The sequence below is a fragment of the Mytilus trossulus genome, chromosome 6 (genome assembly GCF_036588685.1).
Source record: "Mytilus trossulus isolate FHL-02 chromosome 6, PNRI_Mtr1.1.1.hap1, whole genome shotgun sequence".
NCBI lineage: Eukaryota > Metazoa > Mollusca > Bivalvia > Mytilida > Mytilidae > Mytilus > Mytilus trossulus.
The window spans coordinates 7253771-7279895 of record NC_086378.1 but is presented as its reverse complement, the minus strand read 5'-3'; the positions used below and the strand labels follow the sequence as shown (position 1 = coordinate 7279895).

The following is a 26125-nucleotide window of genomic DNA, read 5'->3' as shown; positions in this document are numbered from 1 at the left end:
TAACTTAGTTTAACTGTGCATATTGCTGTGTGTTTCTTTATTTTACATTGGCTAGAGGAGTAGGGGAGAGTTGAGATCTCACAAAATATGTTGAACCCCACCACTTTTTGCAACTGTCTCAAGTCAGGAGTGTCTAGCCTTTGTTAGTTTTGTGTTTTTTAATTTTCATTTATATGTTTTGAAGTTAAGAGTGATGTCAATTTTCACTGAACTAGTACAATTTTTATTCAGGGGACTCCAGGGGAATTAAGGCTTTAATTTGCTTGTTACATTAAAGCTTTACAACATAAAATATCTATAATTATATATTCCAGAATATGGACCATAATTTGGTATTCGGCCTTTGGTTTCTTTTTGTATCCTTTTTTATAAGTTCTAAAATTTTAACTTTTATTTTGTGGGTTGTGTTGGTGTTAGAATAGTATGAATGGAACAATTGAGTTTTTCGAGAAAAATTGATACATTTTGATTCACCGTTTACGTGACATGAAACCAAACAGGAAACCAATCTTTATTTTCTCCTTTTTTGCACAATATAATTCAAAAGGCATAAATAAACACCATTACTAGTGTTACTTGCTTCATGTTAATATTTAAAATCTATTTTCAATGTTATATTAAAGTTTTTTTTAAACCTGACAGGAAACCATAAGAAACCGAAAGCATTTTTTTAGTTTTATTTTATTGCAAAATCTGCTTAAAATAATCTGAACAGTATACTTTTTCTTAAAATCCATCTTAAATGTAACAGTTTTATAAAACTCCTAAATATGTGCTTGTTTTGAAAACAATTAGTACAATTTATTCAGAATTTTCCATATTTTCTTCATTGATACAGGATACCATAATCGTTGTATCTTGATGTTTAAGCAAAAAAAATGTATTTATATTTGGTTTTGATATTCCAGTTATATACAATTTATTCCAAATCATTGGCAATGTAACATTCTTTAAATCCAGTAAAGAAAAAAACTTTTAACTTGGAATTAAAATCTTTAAAATAGGCACAATGTGATACTTGTGACCTGTACACCATCTACATGGTTTCCACATTTTAACCTACTTTAGTGGGCTAAAATCAATAAAGTACTTCCTTTCAAGTCATGCATGGTAAAAGTTTACTTCTCCTTTGACAAGTTTATTGCGTTTCTGATAAGTGTTTGCAGAACATGAATCAAAAATATTAATTAAAAACTGTGACAAAGATTCCAACTTTGTACATTCTAAGTGTAACGGTATATTAACATATATTTGTTTTTAAATTATGTTTATTCACCTAAAATATCCAGTAATATTTACTGCTGAAGTTAAATCAATCCAACGAGCATTAGTACAATGATAAGAGACGTAATTTGATTGATTTTTCCAAGGACTCTTCACGTCAATATCGGGAAACGAAGTGTGTTCTAACGTCTGTCAAATATGAAATCGATTTTGTCAAGTCATTGGGCATTTATTTTCACACAGGATCGTATGTAACATTATGCACATAGGAAAAATAACAGACCACCGGCACAATCTCTTTGACAATTGTATTTTCCTCTTTTAAACAAGACGAAACAAGTCTACAGATTATGTTTGCTAACATCCCGTTGGAAACAAAAACAATGTTTTAAATAGACCTAGTATTTCGTACATCCGGCCGTAATGGCGTTATCACATGTTAGTCACATGTTTCACGTATGACCGGAAATGGTTAGAACTTAAGGACAAAAACAATTTTAATAAATAACTGGACTTCTGTTTCGTGTGAAATGTAACGCATAACGACAACGTAATTTTCTTACTTAATTATTACGAAGATCAAAACAAGAATGTAAATCATCTCGGATTTACCTGTTTGAACATCTCGTGAGAGTTCATATTTGCATATTGTTTTTAAGAATTCTATTACAACAAAGCAGATTACATCATCTAAAAATTGCGTTACTAAATCGGACACAAAAATCACGCCACTGTTCTTACATCTGCTACATAAATACTTATAGTTCTCAGCATTTTCTTCTCACTTTTCTTATTGGTTGATGTTCTTTGTTATTTGAAAGCAAAAGTTACGAATTTGCCGGTGACGATTATCTATAAATCAGTCAGCGTTATGCTCTTCGGAAGCAAAAAGTAACGCGAGAAACGACACAAAAATACGTATATTTTAAATTTTTTTCTAGGGAAGAGTAGCATACACTTGTATGTTGATAAAAATAATGGCATCTTTAGATGTAGTTGCAACTTTTCTTACAGTAATTCACATTTTATCACTTTTCTATAGTTATAGGAAACGGAGCCCAATAGCAAATTATGGTCCATATATGAAACAACAAAGCCGGACAAGATGGCAATATCACCTGACACCAAAATAGATTTTGAAATCTTCAAACTATAAGCAACACTTACAAATACAGCTTCTTTCCATGCAACACCAAAGACTGTTATTTAGTGAGTGTAATACCTTACCAGAGGATGGTAAAGGGGGGTATGAACACGGGAACACGTAAAATAAAAATTGCAAAAACGTTGCACGGAAAATAAAAATTGGGAACAATGAAGCACAAGAATAAAATCATAAATATTAAGTTAAAAAGTACTAGAAGTTATTACTCAGCCGAACTTGGAGACCATGCAGTCATTATTAATGGACATGAAGACCCTGCGGTCATCTTTTAGCGTTGGCTAGTATATCTGATTTGACTGAAAAAATATTTAAGTACGTATAGTTATTAAAGAAGAGAGCAATTGATATCTTGGTAACCTCAAATGGAATCATACTTTATTTTATAATATTTTTGAATATTTCTGGAAATATTTTACATCAATAAAGTAGGACTTTATAGGACTTTGTAACTACGTAAAAATTTCTAACTGTCAATGAAAATTTTATGTCAAAATAAGGTGTCAAATTCCCCCCCCCCCCTAAAAATTACTCTTATACTCCAGACGTAAAAAATGGCTTCAGCGTTATGACGTCGTAGGAAGGCGTCCTGGAAAAAAAAATAGCCTTGCCTTAATTATTTGGACTTGCATAGGCCATGACAGGAGCTTAATTTCTCACACCTAGAACTCCTAAGATCCCGATGTACATAGTTTTATTTGTAAATAATTTTCCTGTAAATAGTAACTACTGTTTTTATTAATTGAGGAGGGAAGTCCTCCCTACCACAGAGTCCCAATCAAGGTCCTATCCCTTCTCATGTTTGTTCATCTGAGTGATTAATGTGTAACCAGACAGCACGTACATATGTAGCTGCGGAACCGTAACTCTTTTGGTCCTTTTTAATTTTTTTTTGATTTTGCGGACCGGTCCGCAAATAGTCAAAAAATAACATAAGGACCTAAGAGCTACGGTTCCACAGCTAGTACATATGAATCTACTCTACAAATTCATATCGTCACCATCGGAATTCGATCCCCGGTCGTCTGCATGACAGTTAGTGCATTAACCTACTGATCCAATGAATCGATTCCCTATCTCAGTTAATTGAGACTGACTTTATTTGTTCTACCTGTTCTGAGGAGAAGCAACTCAACTACAAATGATTGCTTAAAAGTTAAATGTCCAGTGGCAATTATTTCATGAATTTTCATGATTAATGGACTACATAACGAATTGCCAATTAAAAGTGTATTTAGTAAAACTTACCTTACAACCAGTGTACGTATATATTCATGTTGGAGATGTTTTGAACCATTTGTCAACAAGTTCTTTTTCCCGCAATATTTAATAAAACATAACTGGTTTCCGATTTTAAAATGTTGATATTCGTAGGTAAGACAACAATGAAACCAGATTGCACCAAACAGTAAAGTGTTCATTTGAAATGATAAAGTGTTGATTCAATTTTTATGAAATTATTTACTTATCGTATGAATTTTTGACAACCTGGTTAAGTTAACTTATAGATGATGTGTTTTATTTCTTTTTTATATTGTTTAAACTATGATAAATAGAATTAAAATTGTAAAAGTAGAAAGTAAAATCACAAAAATACATAACTCCGAGGAAACAATCATAATATGGTTATCTCAATATAGTCAGATATGTCGGTAACATGAAAGAATCTTGAGTAACAGGACAATGGTAACAGGACAGAGTTGGTAACAGAAAGGATTTTTCTGCTTTATTTTAAAGTTTAAGAAAAAGCGTCATTTTAGATTGGTCACAATTGGAAGATAACAGCAAAAAAAGTCATTTATCCTTTGAAACTGTATTTGCAAGATGAAAAACCCGCCTAGGCAAGGATTTGTATAGTTAGATCTAACTATACAAATCCTTGGCCTAGGTAATGAAATTTTAGAAAATAAATTCCTTACTGTTACTATCTACTATACTAGAATTGCATAAATGTTCTCTGCTGTTATCAAAAGAAAATAAAACTATTTTTTTATTCAATATACTGTATATAATTTGAAATTTTTTTGATATGGTGGTGAGAACTTATATCAAATTAAATGGTTAGCATAGAGTACATCAGGAACATATATATACATTAACTTTTCGATTCTTCAGTGAAATTGTCTTGAACATCCTTCCTATTACTGATGATGGTTATGCTGTTACTTTTTTTTTATCAGGTATAACATGACAGAACGTAACAGAAAGGAATTACGCGATATTTTTAGTCCTTTTTTCACATTAAATGAAGGTGTATTTCCTGTGACATATAACTTTTAAAAAGATGATATAAAAACACACTTAATGTTGTGATGCACATTTAAAAATATTCTCAGAAAGTGTAAGAAAAGGCTATAACAGGAAAGAACACCAACAAGTATTTTTCTATAAATTCTTACCTTGGATGGGCTTGAATTTTCAAACCTGGCCGCCTTTCCAACTATTTCTTTGTACTAATGCATTCAGGAAATGATGCTCAAGATTCACATAATTGGAAAATAACTCTTGGTCGTGTAAACGTTTCCACAGGTAAAAAGAACAGTGGTAACAGGAGCGAAATTACCCCTGGGGACACCTTTTTTTCTCTTAAAATTTGCAAAATTTTATTACATGCTATAGTTATAATATAAAAAAGACAAATTAGGGGCAAGTTTATTATATAATATATCATATATGTGAGAATCGGACGCCTGTTTAATTAATTTGGATATTATTTGAATGATTTAGTTTTAAAAAAAAACCACAGGGGACAATATGATTTTAGGGGGGGGGGGGGGGTGAACATTTAAATTACAATATCTTATTGAAAGAAATATAAGAATGGGTGTTTAATTGGCAGGGGTTGGTGCATTATATAATTTAGTTTATACTGACACTTAAAATTTTCAAAAAAGATGGTTGAATAAAAAAATAATTGCTGGTGAAGTGGGGGACATGGAAATTAGACTTTTTCAGATATTGTCTCAGGTAACTTCTTCTTCTTCTCCTTCGGAAGTCGGCGCAAATGAAAATATGAAATCGGCGCAAATGAAAGAATGAATATTTTCAAAATCGGCGCAAATGTTATACGCCCTTTATTTTAACATGTATTACAATTTATGTTAAAATTAGAACATTGAGGGTTATTTTAGATATAAAGTTATCATCTAGCAACAGGTTCAATTCTCGATTTTAATGGAGTATATAGGGTTAGAATGACAACAAAAATATCATTAATAACCATGATAAGTTAATATTTATACCCATTCTCATGACCGACACTAGCTATAATTTTCAAGATGATGGGATGTTCATCAGCAAGGAGTCAAAAACAATTGTTCGTTATCCTTCACTGAATATCTGAACTCTTGCAGTTAATATGCAGAATAATCTTTCAATCAGTTTAATTGAGGTCTGGAGCTGGCATGTCAGTTAACTGCTAGTAGTCTGTTGGTATTTATGTATTATTGTCATTTTATTTATTTTCTTTTGTTACATCTTTTGACATCGGACTCGGGCTTCTCTTGGACTGAATTTTAATGTGCGGATTGTTATGCGTTTACTTTTCTACATTGGCTAGAGGTATAGGGGGAGGGTTGAGATCTCATAAACATGTTTAACCCCGCCGCAGTTTTGCGCCTGTCCCAAGTCAGGAGCCTCTGGCCTTTGTTAGTCTTGTATGATTTTTAATTTTAGTTTCTTGTGTATAATTCGGAGTTTAGTATGACGTCCATTATCACTTTACTAGTATGCATATTTTTAGGGACCAGCTGAAGGACACCTACGGGTGCGGGAATTCTCGCTACATTGAAGACCCATTGGTTGCCTTCGGCTATTGCCTGCTCTATGGTCGGGTGGTTGTCGCTTTGACACATTCACCATTTCCTTTCTTAATTTTAGAGTGTAATTGTTATGTATATTTCACAATAATTCTGCTCTCTTAATATGTAATGCATATATCCAGCTCTTTGCAGATTCTTTCTATATCTACTAATTGAGATTTTGGTATCCGAAGGTTGGTGGAACTGTCAATAAATAATTGGAGTAGATCTTCTTCAGATTCAATGATGTAGTTGTAGTTGATCTGATTTTCAGACAATCATCAAGTGTTTGAGTCTGACATGGTGAATTTTCCTGACTGGGTTAAGGCTTTTGCAGTTCACAAGAAAATGTGTATAGTCTTCTGTTTCTTCCATACATAGTTTGCACTCTGCAGATTTTGTTGGAGGCAAAGCGGTTGTTTATACTTTGAGTTTTTATACGACGGTTCCAGTAAGTATTCTGGATTTAATTATGCCTTTAGCAACATCTATCTGTTGTCTCTGACACTGCTGCAACAATTATTAGGTTTCGAAAATTCTATTTTCTTATTTCCATATGATTTAATGCTGATTTTGTTTCAGCTATCTCAGTAACATTGGTGTTTTATATTTAGTTTTTAACATAGATTAGGAAATGTGACTTTTGAGGGGCATTAGCTGTCGTATCCATGTTCACTAATTTGACGCAAAATATCACATTTATTTTATGGGTACAAAACGTATACAAAAAAATCAAAAAGTAGACAACGAAATGGTTCGCCCTCGTTTCACTTTCAATGTTGATATTCATTTCCTTTCAACAGCTAAGCACGCCTAACATGCACAAGCACAGTCTCCAGCTATATATAAAGGGATAAAATGAAGGTCACGTGAATACGGATTTACCGGGACAGATTGCATATTGACTTGCAAGTACTTCTTCTACCAAGTAAATAACACATCAGCGATGTTTAGAGCTTATATTAACATATTTGAACCGAACTGACTGCTTATAACTGGGGACTTTCTATACTATAGAAAGTTTCTGTTATTACGAATTTAAAAATTGCCCTTTCATAAATAATTTAAACGAAGAGAATCGTATTTTATTTATCAGTGTTTTTGACATCATATCGTAGATAGTGATGCCACTAAAAAATAATGTGAATAGTTATAAAAAAGAAGTTTCAACATCTAGTGAGGAACTGGCCATCAAAGGTTCTGAAACCTCCAAAAATGTTAACTATAAGTTAATATCGATGGACAACCCCTACTTTATTCCGGCTTTATTCTTTTTTGTGTAAATACTAAAAAAATATATTTAACATGGGTGCCGAAATGACTAAATGAGTGCCGATTTAACCAGGTACCACTGAATTTGGCTAGATCATAGTACCGATTTGACTTGAATGTAGGAAAGAAAGTCACAGGACAAAAAGTCACAATTCAGTTCTGAGATTATTAATTTTTCTTTGAATAATGAAACACTAATTTTGAAGAAGAAAAAAATAATTGTGTTTCATAAACTATAATATATAAAGCAACTTGGGACTTAAAATGTATTTAATAAATATCTATTATGACCAATGGATTGTTTAAAAAACAAAATATCAAAGTGGCTTGGTACTTAAATGGCTTCCTTGTGCCAAGAAATGTATCCTAGTTTGAATGACTAAAATTGAATAAATTTTCATGAAAAATATCCTAAACTTAGAAATAAACTTAGAAATATATATATATATCCAAGGATCTATACAAATCCTTGATATATCTAATAAAAAGAAAATATTTCAAGATCTTTAATTCTCTTATGTTTATTTGAAAATAAATGAGAAGTGTTTTAAACCTGGAATTAATGCATTGATCAAATAGTCTCAATTTATATTGAGTATTTGTATCTGTTTTACTGGTTATAATAAGAAAATCCTTCACATTTTTTTTCCGAATTTTGGAAACGCGGAATATAAAGGTTGTCCTTATCCGAGACACGGTACGGCATTTAGAATAGACCAACATGGCTGCGCCCATTTAAAAACATGCGATAATTGTTTACAATCTCTAGCACTATTCACACCTGTTTTATTTGATCGTTGTTGATGGTTAAAGTTTCCCACTGCATAGGTAAAGTGTGTAAATAACAATTTGTGTCGTTTGATAGACCATGGCTAAAAATATGCCTTCACTATAGGGGCAAATTTTTTTATTATGTCGATGTAAAAAATTTGCGCACGACGTCTCCCGACAAGTATATCTGACACAAACATTATAGATAATTTATAACAATGGGCCAAAATCTTAACCTTGCACCACTGCCAAATAACGACACCAATATACTACAGTTTTAAAATTGAAGCACCATAACGGACTACTACAAATTCTCTTCCAAGTAGATATTCAACTTTATTTTAGTGAGCTATTATAAAAGTATCCTACAAAACTATCGCAGCTCTACATCTTTGATCAGTTAATAGGTTCATTTAAAAACACAGATCTCCTGTAGTTAGTTAGTGATCACAATACTCGTGTACTAGGATGTGCACAATACTCAGTCAAGGGTCTAACTTAAATAAGTTATTAGAGAAAAATAACATACATGTTGTTATTGGGAGCTGAAATATCAAAAAACTGTAATAACATATGTATGTTACATGTTTCAAAGGGAAAATATACAACCTTTATTTTGTTAAATTTTTCTCAAGTTCTATTGATATTATAATGTTCATGTATACTAATCTTTGCAAATATATAACAGCTCATAGCTTACCAATCATGCATAGTACACCTATGTTATTACAGAAAATACATTCCTGCAATAACCAATGGGTGTTATTGCAGCTTCTCTATATCTCTTTAAAGGCTTTGCTCTGACTTGCATAAGAATGTATTTCAATTCATTGTAAGAAATGATGATCAGAGCTTGTAATGAGGCACTGTGCAAGATTCCAAGTGTCTCATTTACTCTGATATAGTAAATTACATGCTTGTAATAACATAAGCCTTGTTATTACAGCTTAATTTCCCTTAAAAGCCTTGTCTCATTGATTTACCATGGTTAATCATAACTGTATTAATGGAATTAGAAAATTAGTTATCAAGGTAATTTATTAAGCTACTGCGCAAAAGTTTCTAAGAATTCCCAAGTTTAAAGATAAACATTTTTGGTATATTTCACTGATAACCAACATATGTTATTACAGATTCAGGAAAAAAGAGAAGACAACTCATGAAAGTGTCTGTAATAACAACATGCATGTTATTTTTCTCTGATAACTTATTTAAGTTAGACCCTTGACTGATACTAGTATTATAATATACAATTTTTGTACCAGTATTGCATTCCAGTATTGAGGGGCGATAGGACCTTTATCAGTGTTTTAAGCTCTGCATTTTGGGATGTGACCCTTTTAGGATCCAGGAATTCTTTTTTTTGAATTTCGGGATGTCAGGACTATAATTTATTTATATTAAAGACTTCAAGATTACATGTTTTTAAGCCAAGGTTTCAGGATCAGGACTCCTCCTAATCCCCTCCCCCTTCCCCCAGTATTGTGTTAATATTAATAAACAATACATATAGGTAATTAATCTTATATTAAAGGTGTCACATACATCAATCATGTACATGTATACATGCATAATGAAATTAACTTATAATATGACAAATTTATAAGGAATGGTTGCATGTTTTTAACTGATGATACCATTGATAGTACACTGCAATGCCTATTATCATCAAAGAAAGTTTGAAATCCTCTGATACTCTTAAAGGATACAGTTTTGATCCCATATTGAAATTTTGCTGACAATTTGCATACTTGCATAATTTTTGCCTGATTAAATGAAATATGTAATTAAAAAATATATACCTTCATGTACTACTGAGTAAAATGAGGACCAAATTTTATATCTTTGCTCAAAATTAGGATTTGTGGTATATTTTTTCTTTGGACAGAAATACATATCTTGTTTGTTTTAAAAGACAAACATTAGCTGTTTTTTTTGTTAAATTATTTGAAAATTTTGTTTTATATAAATGTCCTTTAAAGTTGTGCAATTTGTTTTTCAATTAACTCATATTTATCAAATTTTCATAAATGTAGAAAAAATGTTATTTATTGCTGTATATTTATAAATTTAAAAAAAACCAACACTATATAAGTTTTCAGGAAAATTGGCACATATAAACTTCTTACATAATCAAACCAAATGGCATTTCATAAAGGAGGGGTCCATGAACTCATTTTTAAGTTAGATAAGTTTGAATGATAAAAATCAGTTGAAAACTCAATCTTTTCCCGATATAAAGCATGATAAGTCATAGTTTGACGTCTTGAAAAATAACAATTTACGTTAGCAACTTCATTATCCCCCCTGTAACTGTATCATATGCCCTTAAAGGAACTGTACTGTCTCAGCATTTTAACAAACTCTTTACTTTTTTCTATGTTTTCTTTCAGCTGCATTTTGTATCATTTTCAAGACTCATACATTTGTCATAGTACATTTTAGTGAATTTTATATTGACATTGCTGTTATAGCTTCTGTATCATCAGCATTTGTATTATCTATTTCTTCTTCAGATGGCAAAAATGTATTTTTATTGATTGTACTTTTAAAATAATCGATTCTCTTCAGTGTTTGTTTAATGTATATCAATGTGCTGATGGATTATTGTACAATCTTGATGTAGATGTCAACAAAGATTGCTAGCTATCAGTTTTGGATTAAGGCCTTAATTTTAAAACCTTGGTGTTATATTTGCAGCCTCATTCGAGGTGTATACCATGTATACCATGGAATACATGTACAAAAATGTATGCTGAAGTAAATTTGAAAAACTGTTCTGTTCATATATTTTCACTGTTTCAGACATTGAAAACACCAAAGAAAGACTTGAGAGTACTTTTTTTCTGACCAAAGTTTTACAGTCTTTGTGCGATGTTTTTATTTGTTTGCTTAACATGTAGCAACAGTAGAAAATATACTTCTTTTACTTGCTGAGTGTACAGACCCTGATTGACCTGTTAAACTAAAAGCTGTTGTTAAATCTAGACTGGAAAACATGGTAAAATGAGCTTCAACTAGTTATGCATGGATAGTAAATCATATTGCTCAATAGAACATGACTTTCTTCAGTTATTGAAAAAAACCTACAAGATAGATAATAAATAGAACTTAAACGAAACCTCTTGCTTTTTGTGGTTGTCAATTTGGACACTGTGTAAATGTTAATATTGAATGTGTAAGTAATGTAAACTTTTTTTTTGTAGATAAGAAATGGGTGAATTTAGAGTACATCACATAAGATTTTTCAATTACCAACCACTAGCAATACATTGTATAGATTATAATAAAGAATTAAACCGAGTGGCTGTGTCAAGGTAAGTTAATTTAAACCTTAATATTTTTATTCTGTTCCTAAAAATGATCTAAATTGCATGTTATTTTAAACACTTTAATTTTAAGCTCTTGTCAATAGGGGATGGGAACATGAAGTTGTATTTCTGTACATACATATATCTATATATGTATGCTCGTAAAATGGTTTCTTGTTGCTCACTTCAGTAAGCCTCAATCAAATCATATAGAATTTGGTAATATTGTTACAGGACACTCAACATGCGTAACACAGACCTACTTAAAATTTGACTGAATTCAAGTTAGTCTAGAAATTATTTAATGTGTGTAACAATGTGAAAAATGCAACAAGATTAATATTGCAACAAGCCAAACTTAATAGTTGTAGATTGTAATATTCTTGTTGAAGGAAAACGAGGAGAACAATTCTAAAAGAAACATTCACAGTACATTGTAGTTATATCTCATGTGTGCTGATGCAATACTAAACATCACTATCAAGAAAAGACAAAGTATCTTAATTAATTACATAAAAAGGGGTATTAATGTGTTTTACAGCATTAAGTTTTAGCATAGCACGTACATACATCAAATCACTATTTTCCCTTCTTTGTTTTTTTCTTTAGATCTGATGCATCAATAGAGATCTGGAGTATTGGAGATGATTGGTACCAGGAAAAGGTAAACAACACAAACAACATAGATGTCATATTTATATATTAAATAAGACAGCCAGCACTTATTAGTAATTTAGATATCTAAGAATTCCTTAAAAAAGTGTCTTTAAGTAAACATCACAGGGTTAACTCCATTTGGGATATCAAGTCAAAAACACAACTAGAAAATAGTGAATAACAGATGGAATAGGTAGAGTTCAAAACTTAATTGTAGGTTGAACAATGTGATTTTTCAGATTTCAAGTTAAATGTCAAATTTTGTTATTGTATATGTACACTAAATGTACTTGTGTTGATATTAGATACTTGCAAATTTTTATTAATTTCACGCTCAATTATTTTTAGATAATTCCAGGTAGTGAGTCAAGGTCAGTTGAAGCTATCTGCTGGCAGGGTTCAAGGTTATTCTCTGCCGGATTAGATGGTAATGTGACAGAATATGACTTAAAGAAACTGAAACCAAAGGTACATTTTAGTTTTATACACATACCTTCAAGTGATACTTGTGCTACAATGTATATATTGTATGAATTGCAAAATATTTGTTGATATTTATTATAACTAGCAAGATGATCCCAATATATATCATGCAGTGATATTATGCTGTATGCTTGTAAAATATGTTTGTTCAAAACTTTTGATTTGTGCTTCAAAGTTTATGTTTCATGTTTGTTTTCACTGTTTTGAAAATTAATGTGGATTAAATCAAAACAATGTTGTTGGAAAATGGAAAATACCCGATTATCTGTTAAAAATTGTATCTCTATCATAAAAAAACTTGGTAGTAAAAAAAATTATGAATTGGCTACTGACCCTTTTATAGATTTAAGTAACTTAATAAACATAATGGTAACTGATCTACCATTTCCATCTGAAGAAGGCGATTGACTGGATCTTCTTATAATTGTTTTTACACTACATTTAATGATATCAAATATGTTCCCTTTTGGCCAATATGTCATTATAGTACCGGTAATTAAATTTATTATTCTTTCCACAGGAACTGGCTCCTTCCAATGCTGGACCAATATGGTGTTTATGTAAATGTGCCACTCAACAGTTGTTAGCTGTAAGTTTGAAATAGTTTGAAAAGATAACAAATTTGAAAATACCTATATCTTTATAGAAAACCTACCAACTTTTTTTCTATGTATTTTGAAGACAGATTGAAACACCATGTGTACAAATATGACTTAAATTGAGGAGGAATAAATATTTGTAATGCTTCAAGTCTTTTGATTTATATGGGGATGATAACTGTTTTGCTTTTAACTATTTAACAGGTTATCGTGATACTATACACCCCAGTATGTATTTGTTTATCTTTTAGGAGTGAAGTACCCATTTTCAAACAAGTTCGAAATTATTTTATTTCTGTACACAATTCTAATTTTATCTTTTATGCTTTTCCTTAACTATTTTATTTTTTGTTGTAAATATATATTTCTTATGCAATAAAAAAAGAATAAGTTTGTTTCTAATCCTGCCTACTGAGAAAAGAGCTGTCTACTCAAAATGCTTTATTGTCCTAATTATGTGATTTTTTTATGATAGGTATATATGCATGAAGACTCAAAACATCTAACACTTCAATTTCCCTTTGCAGATGCAGAAATTAATGTCTACCTACCTACCCACTGTCTCCACCTTTGTTTAGGGTTTGGCAAAACTAAATTATTTTTAAATGTGGCCTTATTTTGCATACATTGGGAAATTAAATTATGCAGTTTGTTTATAAAATATTAAATCAATCTTTTGTTTTAATAATTAGTTTATTTTATTGACAGGCAGGAACAGAGGATGGATGTGTTGTTGTGTTCAGTACACAGGACGATACTTTGATGTATCATCAGGCATTTGACAAACAGGAGGGTATGGAATTAACTCTTAATAATATGTAATCATAGATTCACATATAGATTTAAGGGGACAATCACACACACCACAAATAAAAAAAAAAGAAAACAGACAAAACAACAAAAGTTGCAAAAAGACAAACAACAATCTACGAAACACTTCACAGTAAATTAAATAACCAAACCAGGAACCAGGAACAAAATCAGGAGTTCTGTAAAGATCATGTTTAATTTATATCTGATATTTGATGGAAAAGCAATATGTGTCTTCTTTTTTTTTTAAATGAGGGTAGTTATCTTTACCTTAAGGCGTCAAACGGTCATTTATAGTTACTGTTAGCATCAAATTGTTTAAAGGTTATCGTGATTTGTCAAACTATCCTTATCGTTATTCATCAGAGGACCCAAATAACTATCGTTACCCTCCTTTTTTGGGAAAATTTAACGTGATTTGTCAAAATCAGTCAATTTTCTTATCGTCTAAAAGAAAGTGTACAATTTATTGTCGTGCATCAAAAATTACTGTTAACATCATTTGGCATGAATGTTTACTGTGATTCCTCATGAATGTACTTCCCCTATTACCACCTTCTTCAATCTATGAGATTGCTAGGGCAGTCAGAAGAAATCTGAACCTTTACAATTCTGGTGATGTCTAGTTATACATGTAGTTTTGAACTTTTTACAACATAATAAAAGGGGGAATAAAACACTTATATTGATATTTATCTATTGGAAATGGCAAAAGCATAAGAGAATAACAAGTATTTATTTCAGTAATATGACTACTTTTCACATCTATTTTGTCCAAAATATATATGTGTTAAAGATTTGTTAAATTTTCAGTTTTTGTTTTAGCTTGGCCATTGTGGCAAAAGTATTGAAAAATCAAATAGATGAAGTGTCAAAAAAGGATTACTGTTCCAAAGTATGCTCAATATAAAGCTTATTTTTTAGCACAAATTAAAAAAATTACAGAGGTATAATAACTATTGGTTCATTATATTTTTTCAAGGTAGAATATTAAGTATAGCCTGGCATCCAACAGAAGATTTGATAGTGACAGGGGGGTAGATAACTATAGGTACATTATATTTGTTTTCTAGGTAGAATATTAAGTATAGCCTGGCATCCAACAGAAGATTTGATAGTGACCGGGGGTGTAGATAACATAAGGATATGGAGTATGAACTCAGGCCACGCTATACAGAGACTGACACTTGGCAGACAAGAGAGGAATAAAGAAACCATTGTATGGTGTGTGGCTGTTACAAGGTATGAATAGCAATAAATCGTGTGTATGCCTTGCTTTGTATTCTTTCAAGAGAATACATACTGTAGCTGTTAGTAACATAGTCAAATGAACTATTTTATTCAAAATATTAGTTTTATTAAACAAAAATGATGAAACAGGAATCTTTTATAAAACTTTAAAAAAAAATTTGCTGTGAGACCACTCAAGACTTAAATGAATCTGCTTCTTATAAATATGTTTGTTGTTGACATATACATGATATATAAATACTAGTAATGAATTTAACAATTGTTATTCTAGAACATCAAATTGTCATGGTAAATGTTCAATGTTATTTTAGAGTTTTGAGTGATAGAATATTATTTTTTGATTGAAGTGACTTCACAATAATCAGTGGAGATTCCCGTGGAAAAACCTCTTTTTGGAATGGAAAGCAAGGAACACTTATAAAGGTAAGATAGATGTAGCATGGTCAAGATTTCTACAAACTTTGACTTTTTGTCAGGCAGGGGTTTGTTGATCATTCAAAAATAAAATGGTTCTAATTTGTAAATTGTGTAATTAGATTCTATGCCTGAAATCTTGAAAGTATGAAAATTAAGTCCTGCTGCAAACCATCAACAAAACTAACTGGTTACAAAGTTAGGAATTTTGATGACTAATATTGCAAGTAAAACTGGAAACCTTATAAAAAAATAAAGGTGAGGAATTCTAAAGGAAATTCAAACTCATACGTAGAAAATAAATTGATCATGACTGAAAAATGAAAAGACCATCGAAGAGAAACAAACAGTACATAGAAAACAAAAGACTGAGCATCACAAACCCTGCCAAATAGTGGTGGTGATCTCAGGTGCTCAAAAAGGGATCATGTGGATCAAACTGTTTTAAACTGTCACAACAAACTACTATCATTTTGTCAGTAAAAACCAGTTTGACAATATTGGATCAAGCAAAACAATAAAATGATGAATGTAATGGAGTATTGGAATCAGAGGACTGACGATTTTCCTGAATTATATGGAGTAACTGATTAAGTTTTGATTTAAGTGAATTGACTTCATAAGTTAACAAAACTTATTGTAAGAAATAGAGTTATCTCCTCTGGAATTAAAATAGCATTGACACACATTTTTTTGAGATTTTTCAATGAGATCACATTTGGTAATGCCTGAAATATTGTAAATGAATAATGTTCTTGTATCATACTAAACAATTGTATTTATCTTATTTTGTTTGTTTTTTGTAGACATATCAGAGTCACAAAGCAGATGTTCTATGTTTAACGTTGAATGAGGTAACTACTTATTGTTACTCTAGATCCTGAACAAAAGATAGCATCCTTAATATTCTTAGATTTTGAATTTTTGAAATTCAATTTCAAATTCAAAAGGGATTTAAAAACTGTAATTAGCTTATTCAAAATAACTGAATTATTTTATTCTATGTTATTTTGTTCTTGTGCTGAGTATAACAAAATTGAGATAAAAATGAAGAGATGTAGTACGATGTCAATGAAACTGCTATCCATCTGAGTTCAAATATAGTAGATGTAAGCAGCTGTAGTCACAAACCTTCAAACTATGAGCAAAACCCATGCCATTCAGAGTGATTATAAGTGGAGCTTTATAGTATATCTGTACCTTGTTATATAAGTTCCAGTCTTTTAACTTTAAAATAAAAAAAAAGGAATAGGCTACTTCACACTTAGCTCAGTCATATTGAATAGGGGGCAGATTTTTTGGAAAGAGGTGGGAATAGTATGAAAGTTTGCGAAATCCTATGCATGTTCTGCTCTGTTTTAATTTTAATTTTCATACCATTATTATCTCATTATGAAAATTTGCCCCTTATCCAATATGTCCGAACTAACTGTGAAGGGGCCTATTTAAACAAATATTTCTCATGTTGAAACAATAGAAAGATTTGCTCAATTTTTCAGGAGGAGAACAAGGTGTATACTTCTGGTGTAGACCCCTCCATTGTAGCATTTGAATATACACCAGCTAACATTGAGAGTGATTGGAAGTTATGGGTCAAGTCAGATGTTTATCACTTCCATACTCATGATGTCAGAGATCTGGTTGTCGCAGGAGATAAAATTGTTTCTGGTGGTAAGAAACTCTGTATATATTATTATTGCTAGAAACTAAGGGCTGACATAGTGTTGTCAAAAATCAATAAAATTAACATGGTCCTCATAGGTAAAATAGCAATAAACATATTACCATTGATCATATTCAATAGATTGATTTCCTCACTTTCACTGTCCTGATTCAAACAAGACAACAATCTCGTTGAGATGACCAACAATAATCCATAAATAAATCAAGGCAGATACATGCAATGGTCTTTGTAATATATATTACAGCTATAATCCTAATGCTTGGAAGTTAAAGATTTGGTTTGCTTGCTTGCTTTGTATGTATTATGGTTTTCTCAAGCATATTAATGAAGATTGACATCTGCAAACAATAAAAGTAGGCGGAGTTAAAACTATATACATTATATTTAAATTTGATTGGACATTATCAAATAATCAAATTTACCTTTATACAGGTTAAACTCCCCCTACTTGTATTGTTTGCAGATGTCAATATTAATAACAATGCTTGAGCAAACTTTAATACAAACAAAGTAAGCAAGCCTACCAAACTCTTACTCTGCATGTATTAGGAAATTGACTAACAAATTTTCGAGACTTGATTTAGAGCTTGGCAAATGCCAAAGACACTTTGGTATTGTTTAAAACTGCCGACTGACTTCTTACGATCTTGTCTGTATTGTGTTGATAATGTTCTTTCTTTTCTACGTCTATCTTACATCTCATACTATTAACCATGTTAACATAGAAGATACACACTTGTCAGCTTTTCAAAATGCCCATGGGGGTTTTGCATGCAAGACGGCTGCCATAGTCCTAAAAAACATTAAAAGGGGCCTGCAAATACATTTTAATGTTGTTTTTTTGGCTTCTTCATACTTTTATAAGCCTAATGTCATGGTAAAATTAATTGTTTTGATTAAATTGTGGACAAAATTGCTCTTTCCAAATTTCAATTTGAGAGCCTCCATGGGGGAAATCCCCCGCAAAAAGTGACAGTTGGCAGGTATGTTGACTGTTGTCCCAAAATTTTAGATGCAGTGAAACGTTTAAAGTTTTACTTTTCTTTTTTCGAAGGGTTTCCAATATTATAAGTACTTACTTTCCTTTTTTCCCACATAAAAGGCTAAAGACTTACCATTTTTCAAAAATATAAGCTACTAACAATTTGTTTTTAATCGTATGTGTAAGTTGTTATAATTTCACTAGCTATAGTTTATTTTTAAATTACTATGAATACTTTTCTGTATGTTTTAGGTGTTGATACAAACTTGGTTGTTGCCATGGCTAAAGAAACTAAAGGTGTAAAACATAGGCGGAAATATCCTGGATTTCCTAGTGTAAGTTTATGGATAGTCTGAAGTTTTCTCTCAATATTTTTCAACAGTTTAAACATGATGAACAGAAAGTAGAAAGAACCTCAGTGTTCTCCCCAGGCCGTTTAAGCACAGCGCTGTTCAGCACTATTGTAATTTACCACAGTGGTATTGGGCAGACCGCAGCGCTATCCAATCAAAACTCAGCACTATTGTTTTTGAATTTTCAAACTTCCAACATTATTTTGTACACATTCTCTGGTTGAATTATCTGAGAGATCGTTGATGCACCCAACGTAGACAATTATTGGAGGGAACAGTTCAATAAATGAAATGAAATGAAAAGGGATTTATATTTATATTGCAATAAATTATTCAAAAGGAGATGTACATTCAGTTTAGGTTATATTTATGATTCTGTTACCATTTAGAATTTTATCAAAATTCTCCAAACGGCAATTGTCATTGATGTACCCACCTATAAAACCCCAAAAACTTAAATAATATTTTCTCTTAGGAAGACTAATATAAAAAAGAAGATGTGGTTGTGATTGCCAATGAAACAACTTTTCATAAGAGACCAAATGACACAGAAATTAACAGCTATAGGTCACCACATAGCCTTTAACAATGAGCAAAGCCCATACCTCATAATCCGCTATTAAAGTTAACAAAAGTCAGCAGTATTATAAATACTTTTTTTGTTGCAAAATCCTAACATAAATTGTTTGTGTTATAGTATTCCATGGTCAAAGTTGCATCAGAGGCCAAAGTTGTCATGTTGCAATATGCAAATTACTTAGAAGTTTGGAAACTTGGACACACCACTAAAAATTCAGGTAGATATTGATTATAATTCTTCACTGTCAAAATAATTATGATTTGCATACAAGTTTATAAAAAATAATCTATGAGGGATTGTTAATGTCAGACATCTCAAAATTTTGTCAAAGGATTTACTTTGAGACTTAAATAAAAATATAAAAAAATTTGAACCAACTGTTTTGTCAGAAAAATAACACTGGTTATATAGCAATTTGACAAACACCAATTTTGATCATTGAGAAGCTTAATATTCCTTTTACAACACAACGTAATTAAAACGTTTAGCTTACAGAGTTATCTCCCTGTAGTGTTGGGTACCACCTTAATACTACAACAAGAGGAGACACCAAAGATAGTATCCCTAAGAAATTGTTTCTTTTATTTAGAACTAACACTTCACCATATTTCCTAAGTGGTCAGTGATAGTAAATTTGTCATTGGTTGATTATTTGATTTGGTGGATTACCTGTACCAACAAACTCCACTAAAATTGGTATCCCCTGATAAATGACAATGAGTCCACAGTAGATAATTATAATGAATAAAAACTTCCCTTATGTTTTACAGATAAAAGTGGAGAAATTTTACCATTGATGTCAAAACCAATCAAACTGCTACAGCTGAAGACTAAAGATAGTGAAAGAATTGTCTGCTGTGCCATTAATAAAACTGCTGAATATCTGGCTTATAGTGATCCAGATACAGTCAAAATATACTCGTTATCAATGGTTTGTTATTGTTTATAAATGATTAATTTTTAGTGTTAAATACCACTTTCACTACCCTTCCCTTTATCATCAGTTTTATTTGTTGGAGAATCATGGAACGTTGGCAATCACTACTTGTCAGTTAAGATCAGAGTTGAATGTATCTTGCCTTGAGTAGGTTTGAACTTAAAACCTCTGCATTGACAAGGAAGAGGCAAACGATTCAAACTCATTAATTCATAATACATTAACAATGCCATGATAAAAAAAAGAATAAGACCCACAAACAAAAAACAGTACATAAAACACAACATAGAAAAACAAAAGACTGAGCAACAGGAACCCCATCTAAAACTGAGGGAGATTTCAGGTGCTCTGGAAAGGTAAGCAGATCCTGCTCCACATGTGGCACCTATCGTTTTACTCATCTAAGTACAAACCTGGGGATAAGTGAAAAGCTAGTGATCATGTTAGGGCCCTGTTTATAAATAAATAAAATTGAGAATGGAAATGGGGAATGTGTCAAAGAGACAACAATACAACCATAGAGCAGACAACAGCAAAAGGTCACCAACAGGTCTTCAATGCAGCGAGAAATTCCTGCACCTGGAGGTGTCCTTCAGCTGGCCCCTAAACAAATATATATATTAGTTCAGTGATAATGAATAGCATACTAAACTCCAAATTGTACACAACTCTAGTGCACAATAGACATGACAGTAACTTCTTGAATTGTACACAAAATCTGTGAACTAAGTATTATTAATTTGTTATATTTTTTTCTCTTCAGGATAACCAATATGCAATGACACCACAGGTCACATTAAAGAAGGTTAAAAGTAAATCTAGTCTTTCACCAGCACATAGAATGCAGTTTACCCATGATGGGAGGAGCCTAATCACTGTGACTGACAGCACAGAAATACAAGCCATCAGTCTTGAAGACAGTGAAGCCATCATAACAGCTACCATTCCACCATTGTCAGGTTAGTAACAATCAAAACTGGAAATTGTATAAAACCCTGTAAATTCATATGTTTTTAAGCTCTGTATTTCCGGATTGACTCTTTCAGGACCTGGAAATTCTTTTTTCAAATTTCGGGATGTCAGGATTATTTTTTTTCTAAATTCGGGACCATGGGATTTCATGTTTTAAGCCAGGGATTTCAGGATCAAGACCACTCCAACCCCCCACCCCCAACATTCATCAGTATTTCCTATGAGTGATTATCAATTTTTGTCACAATAAGAATTTTCATGTTGAGCTGTATGAACATTTTGCAATTAAATGAAACATCATCAATACTTTTAAAGAACATGCAGTGCTTTCCCGTATTATTTATTAACTTTGATTTGTCTTAGAAGTTGTCAATTTATTTTTTAATTGCTTTGGAAACAAATTTGAGTAATTTTGAAATCGCAAATTCAAAAAGGCGCGAATTTAGATTGTGATAATTATTCGCAAAATAGAGATGGCGTGAAAATTTTCCTGTTTACAGTAATTGAACTTGCATTTTTGTCAATTCTTGAAAAATCACAATAATAAATGCACACAATAATTTCTGAATTTACAGTAATGAATCCCAAATAAAGGGTTTTGTAAGTGATATTGTTGATCAGGGAAAGAAAATATATAAATTCTGTAAATGAAATTGTAATAGTTCTTTTATATATTGTAAATAGATGATGTGGACTCTGTCCATCTGTTATGTGTAAGTCCAGATGATAAAATGGTGTGTTTAGCTGATCATACTAGAAGTATACTCATCTTTAATTTAGAAAAACAACAGGTAAGGAAAAGAGAAAATCTTTTGACTATGAAAAAAAAGTAAAAATCAAAAAAAAAATCAAAATGGGAAAGTACTTGATCAAATAATGGCAAAATCAAAAAGCTCTAACACATCTACCGAATGGATAACAACTGTCATATTCCTGACTTGTTACAGGCATTTCTTATGTAGAAAACCCTCGATTAAACCTGGTTTAATCTCTTACTGACAACAATGTGTGAGCAAAACAAACAATTACATAAGCAAAAATGAAAGACAAGAATACAAAAATTTACAATGTCACAATAACAGGAATGAACTTAAAACACCTATTAAAGGAACTCATATTTTTTTAGAGATACCAAAAAGATTTTATTTTGATCAATGTGAAACATCTTGATTTAAATATAACATTTCAATCTCTATGGTTACAACATTTTTTCTTTATTTTTTCTTTCTTTTTTAAATGGTGTTGATTAATGTTATATTAATAAACCTTATATTAGATATAAAAAAAAGTATTTAACAATTTCTACACTAGATAATTGTTTTGCATTGCTTTTTTTTTAGATTCACTGCAGATTACCAAGATATAGTTGCCAAGCGACTGCTGTGTGTTTCAATGCTGATGGAAGTAATTTGTTGATAGCATATGCAGACCAAAAGGTAAATATTCTTTATTAAGAGAAACTAGACACACATCTAAATTGAGCTGTATTGAAGAAAAAATAAATATAATCTATAGAAAGTCTATGCTTTCTTCTAAAGCAAACAAGGGAATACTATATATTTTACATTTTTATAATGCACTGCTTGCTCTAAACCATATGACATAGATACAGGCATATCTGATACTAAGATTTCCTTCCAAAGTTTTCTGGCTAATTAAACATTTTTTGAGATATTTGTGACCACCCCAAAAATTTGAAGGTAATAAAAGATGCTGTATAAAAGGAGAAATGTTCCTCATGATATGATCTTTCTAACTTTAATGCCAAATTAGGTTTCACAGCCCAGTGCACATAGAAAATGAAAGTGAGTGAGGCATCAATGTACTATGGACACCTTTTTGTTTGCCTATATTTCAGACTTGTAATTCCAGATCCTTTGAAAATCCATATTTAATGTTATTTACCATATTTTTGTTCATTTTAGATTTATGAATATAACCTAGAAACAGAAGAATATACAACATGGTGTAAACAAACTTGTTTGAAGTACCCTAAACAATGGCTTACAAGGCATAGCAAAATTATAAACATACAACAGCACCCTAACGACCAGAATAAAATTATATTTCACGATGAGCAGATGCTGTGTGTATTAGACAAATCACAGGTAGGCTGTCACAGTAACTTTATATTAATATCACCTCATTGTTGAAGGCCATATGTGACCTGTTGTTCATATTTTTATTTTTTTCTTTCTCTGAAGTTCTGAAAAGCAACAGTTCCATTTTGGCAATGACATTTGAAGAAATAAAAAAAAAATATGCCTTTCATTCGAAAGAAGGGTCACTATGATTTTTGCATCCCTTAGTCTGTCTGTTCCTTTGTTATCATATTTTCCAAATAGTTAGGTCAGATTAACTTACACATGTTCATTATGATGATAGTTTTTTAATTGTATGCAAAATGAGGGTTGAGGCCCAGCTTTTGCAGTTCAGGGAACATGGCAATATAATAAGGTGTCCTTTCTGCTGACACATATTCTAATTTACAACTATCATTGCATGGAATTCTCTAGGAAATAGTATTCAATTCTCAATTTCATTTTGTAACACACAATAAACATAACACACAATGAATATTCAAGTAATACATAACACACAATGAATATTCAAGTAATACATAACACACAATGAATATTCAAGTTACACATAAAACACAGTGAATATTTAAGTAATACATAACACACAATGAATATTTAAGTAATACATAACACACAATGAATATTTAAGTAATACATAACACACAATGAATATTTAAGTAATACATAACACACAATGAATATTTAAGTTACACATAAAACACAGTGAATATTCAAGTTATACATAACACACAATGAATATTTAAGTTACACATAAAACACAGTGAATATTCAAGTTATACATAACACACAATGAATATTTAAGTTACACATAAATAAAGGCAACAGTAGTATACCGCTGTTCAAAACTCATAAATCCATGGACAAAAAACGAAATTGGAGTAGCAAACTAAAACCGAGGGAAACGCATTAAATATAAGAGGAGAACAATGGCATAACACTCAAATGTAACACACAGTGAATATTCAAGAAATACATAACACATAATGAATATTCAAAGTAATTTATAACACTATGAAATTCAAAGTTATAAATAACACACAATGAATATTTTAAGTAGAAATTACAAATACTGAAAATTTAAAAAATTTATAACACACAATAAATATTTTTTATGATTGATATTTAATAGCAATGAAAATTAAAAACTAAGTAATACATAACACACAATGAATATCTCTAATTAATTGATATTTAACACACAATGAATATTCTAATTAATTGATATTTAACACACAATGAATATTTCTTAGTACAAAATTCCTCAGATTCAAATCTTTAAATTTTCTATGCCAGTAGCATGAGTGACGCTCCAATCAAAAGGTTTAAATGCCAAATCAAGTGATTAAAAGCATACAATGAATATTATATAACATGCAAAGAATATTATTACAGAGATTTCCACCAGTTGAAGCTCCATTGTTCAGTTATTCAGCCTGGCAACATCAGGATAAAATACCATCATCTACAGCATTTCATATCAGTAGTAAATATAAGGTAATTAATAAGTGGTATATATGAATGTGAAGATGTGATATGAGTGCCAATGAGACAACACTCCAACCAAGTTGCAATGTATGAAATGTTAAAAATTATAGTACTAACTACATTCATTAATAAAGTCTCAAGAATGTATATCAAATCAAAAAAGGCTTTGTTATTGTTATCAGTTTTGCATACTGACTTGATGTCTGATTAGTTTAGGTCGGTTTTTAACAGACTTTTTGAGATTTTGACAAGTAGGGATAGGGTTTCAAGGGTTCATTCATATGTATAAATTGGAAGGTCCAACTGTACTAGTATGCGCCAAATTGTATTATGAGGATTGTGTATATTACTTCTTGCTGCCATCAAATTGTGATAAATGTGCTAATAAATCCCATTAAGGGTGTTCGCTTCTCAGTTTCAAAATAATTAGCTTTTTCAAAACACTAGTTTAGATTGATAATTTGATAGGGGATAAATTAAGGAATCAAAAGAGAAAATAAAATATATAGTTCAATGTGCTTCTTTTTTGAGATATTAGCCATTGAAATTTTGGTGGAAAATATTTTCTCTTGACATTTCATAGCTTTATCATTGACAAGTTTAAGTTCTCAAAAACTGTTTAAAAATAAATCAAATTTTATAAGACTTTTACAGATGGCTTATTATTATACATGTAAAAGATTTTTTTTTAAAGAAAAATGAGGTTTAATGGATTTTTTTTTAAAGAATTCAAATGGATAAAAGCAGAGGATTCTGAAAATCTGACAAAAATCTCAAAACATGACAAGGGAACTTCCTTAAAGAAAATATGTCTCATTTAGTCAAGATAAGTTTTTAATTATTACACATGCTTTCAAAAGTATTATTCTTATACACTTTTACTTTAATTATAGCTGATGATGACCTCATGTTAAAGAATTAACCAATGAATTTGTCTTGTTTTGTTTTAGTTTTTGTTACATTTAGAGGCTATAACAGATAACTTATTATGACCTCACCTTAAAGAATTAACCAATGAATTTGTCTTGTATCTTTTCAGTTTTTGTTACATTTAGAGGCTATACAGGATAACTGGTTAGTGGCTGTAGAGAGAACACCATTAACATTGACTGAATCGTTACCACCTACTCTCAAGGAGAAAAAGTTTGGTACATGATAATAAAATTTAGAATTCTGTATGTTTCATTTCTATTTATGTCATTGATCAACAAACTAAACTGTAACCAACCTCGAAGGCATATATATAAAAAGAAGAGATATGATTGCTAATGTGACT

General features: G+C 30.9%; 2 protein-coding genes across 4 annotated transcripts in view; one reads left to right on the top strand and one right to left on the bottom strand.

Annotated features, from left to right (window-relative positions):
* The window catches only part of LOC134720684 (ATP-dependent DNA helicase Q4-like), a 185455-nt gene extending 181684 nt beyond the window's left edge, over positions 1 to 3771 (bottom strand). Inside the window, exon 1 of one of the 3 annotated variants that reach the window (XM_063583110.1) lies at positions 3635 to 3771. The gene's annotated coding sequence lies outside the window, so the exon portion shown is untranslated. The remainder of the gene's footprint in view (positions 1 to 3634) is intronic. The other 2 variants (XM_063583112.1, XM_063583111.1) reach the window with 2 other exon arrangements.
* A 4382-nt stretch (positions 3772 to 8153) lies between these two features.
* Positions 8154 to 26023, top strand: LOC134720683 (U3 small nucleolar RNA-associated protein 4 homolog). The gene is made up of 19 exons (XM_063583109.1): positions 8154 to 8286; positions 11436 to 11546; positions 12150 to 12204; positions 12546 to 12665; positions 13201 to 13269; positions 13988 to 14072; positions 15163 to 15331; positions 15688 to 15763; positions 16561 to 16608; positions 17254 to 17425; positions 18673 to 18755; positions 19471 to 19570; positions 20124 to 20284; positions 21054 to 21249; positions 21947 to 22053; positions 22603 to 22698; positions 23188 to 23370; positions 24757 to 24858; positions 25889 to 26023. The coding sequence occupies exons 2-19, from the start codon at positions 11443 to 11445 to the stop codon at positions 26003 to 26005; spliced, it is 2043 nt and encodes a 680-aa protein (XP_063439179.1). The 5' UTR covers positions 8154 to 8286; positions 11436 to 11442; the 3' UTR covers positions 26006 to 26023.
* Positions 26024 to 26125: the final 102 nt, after the last annotated feature.

What these genes read in the sequence shown, in the direction of transcription:
- LOC134720683 (XM_063583109.1), top strand. Translation starts at nt 11,443, where the DNA reads ATGGGTGAATTTAGAGTACATCACATAAGATTTTTCAATTACCAACCA. An exon ending in TAAAGAAACTGAAACCAAAG is followed by an intron (nt 12,666 to 13,200) that starts GTACATTTTAGT and finishes TTCTTTCCACAG; the next exon opens with GAACTGGCTCCTTCCAATGC. An exon ending in TAGCATATGCAGACCAAAAG is followed by an intron (nt 22,699 to 23,187) that starts GTAAATATTCTT and finishes TGTTCATTTTAG; the next exon opens with ATTTATGAATATAACCTAGA.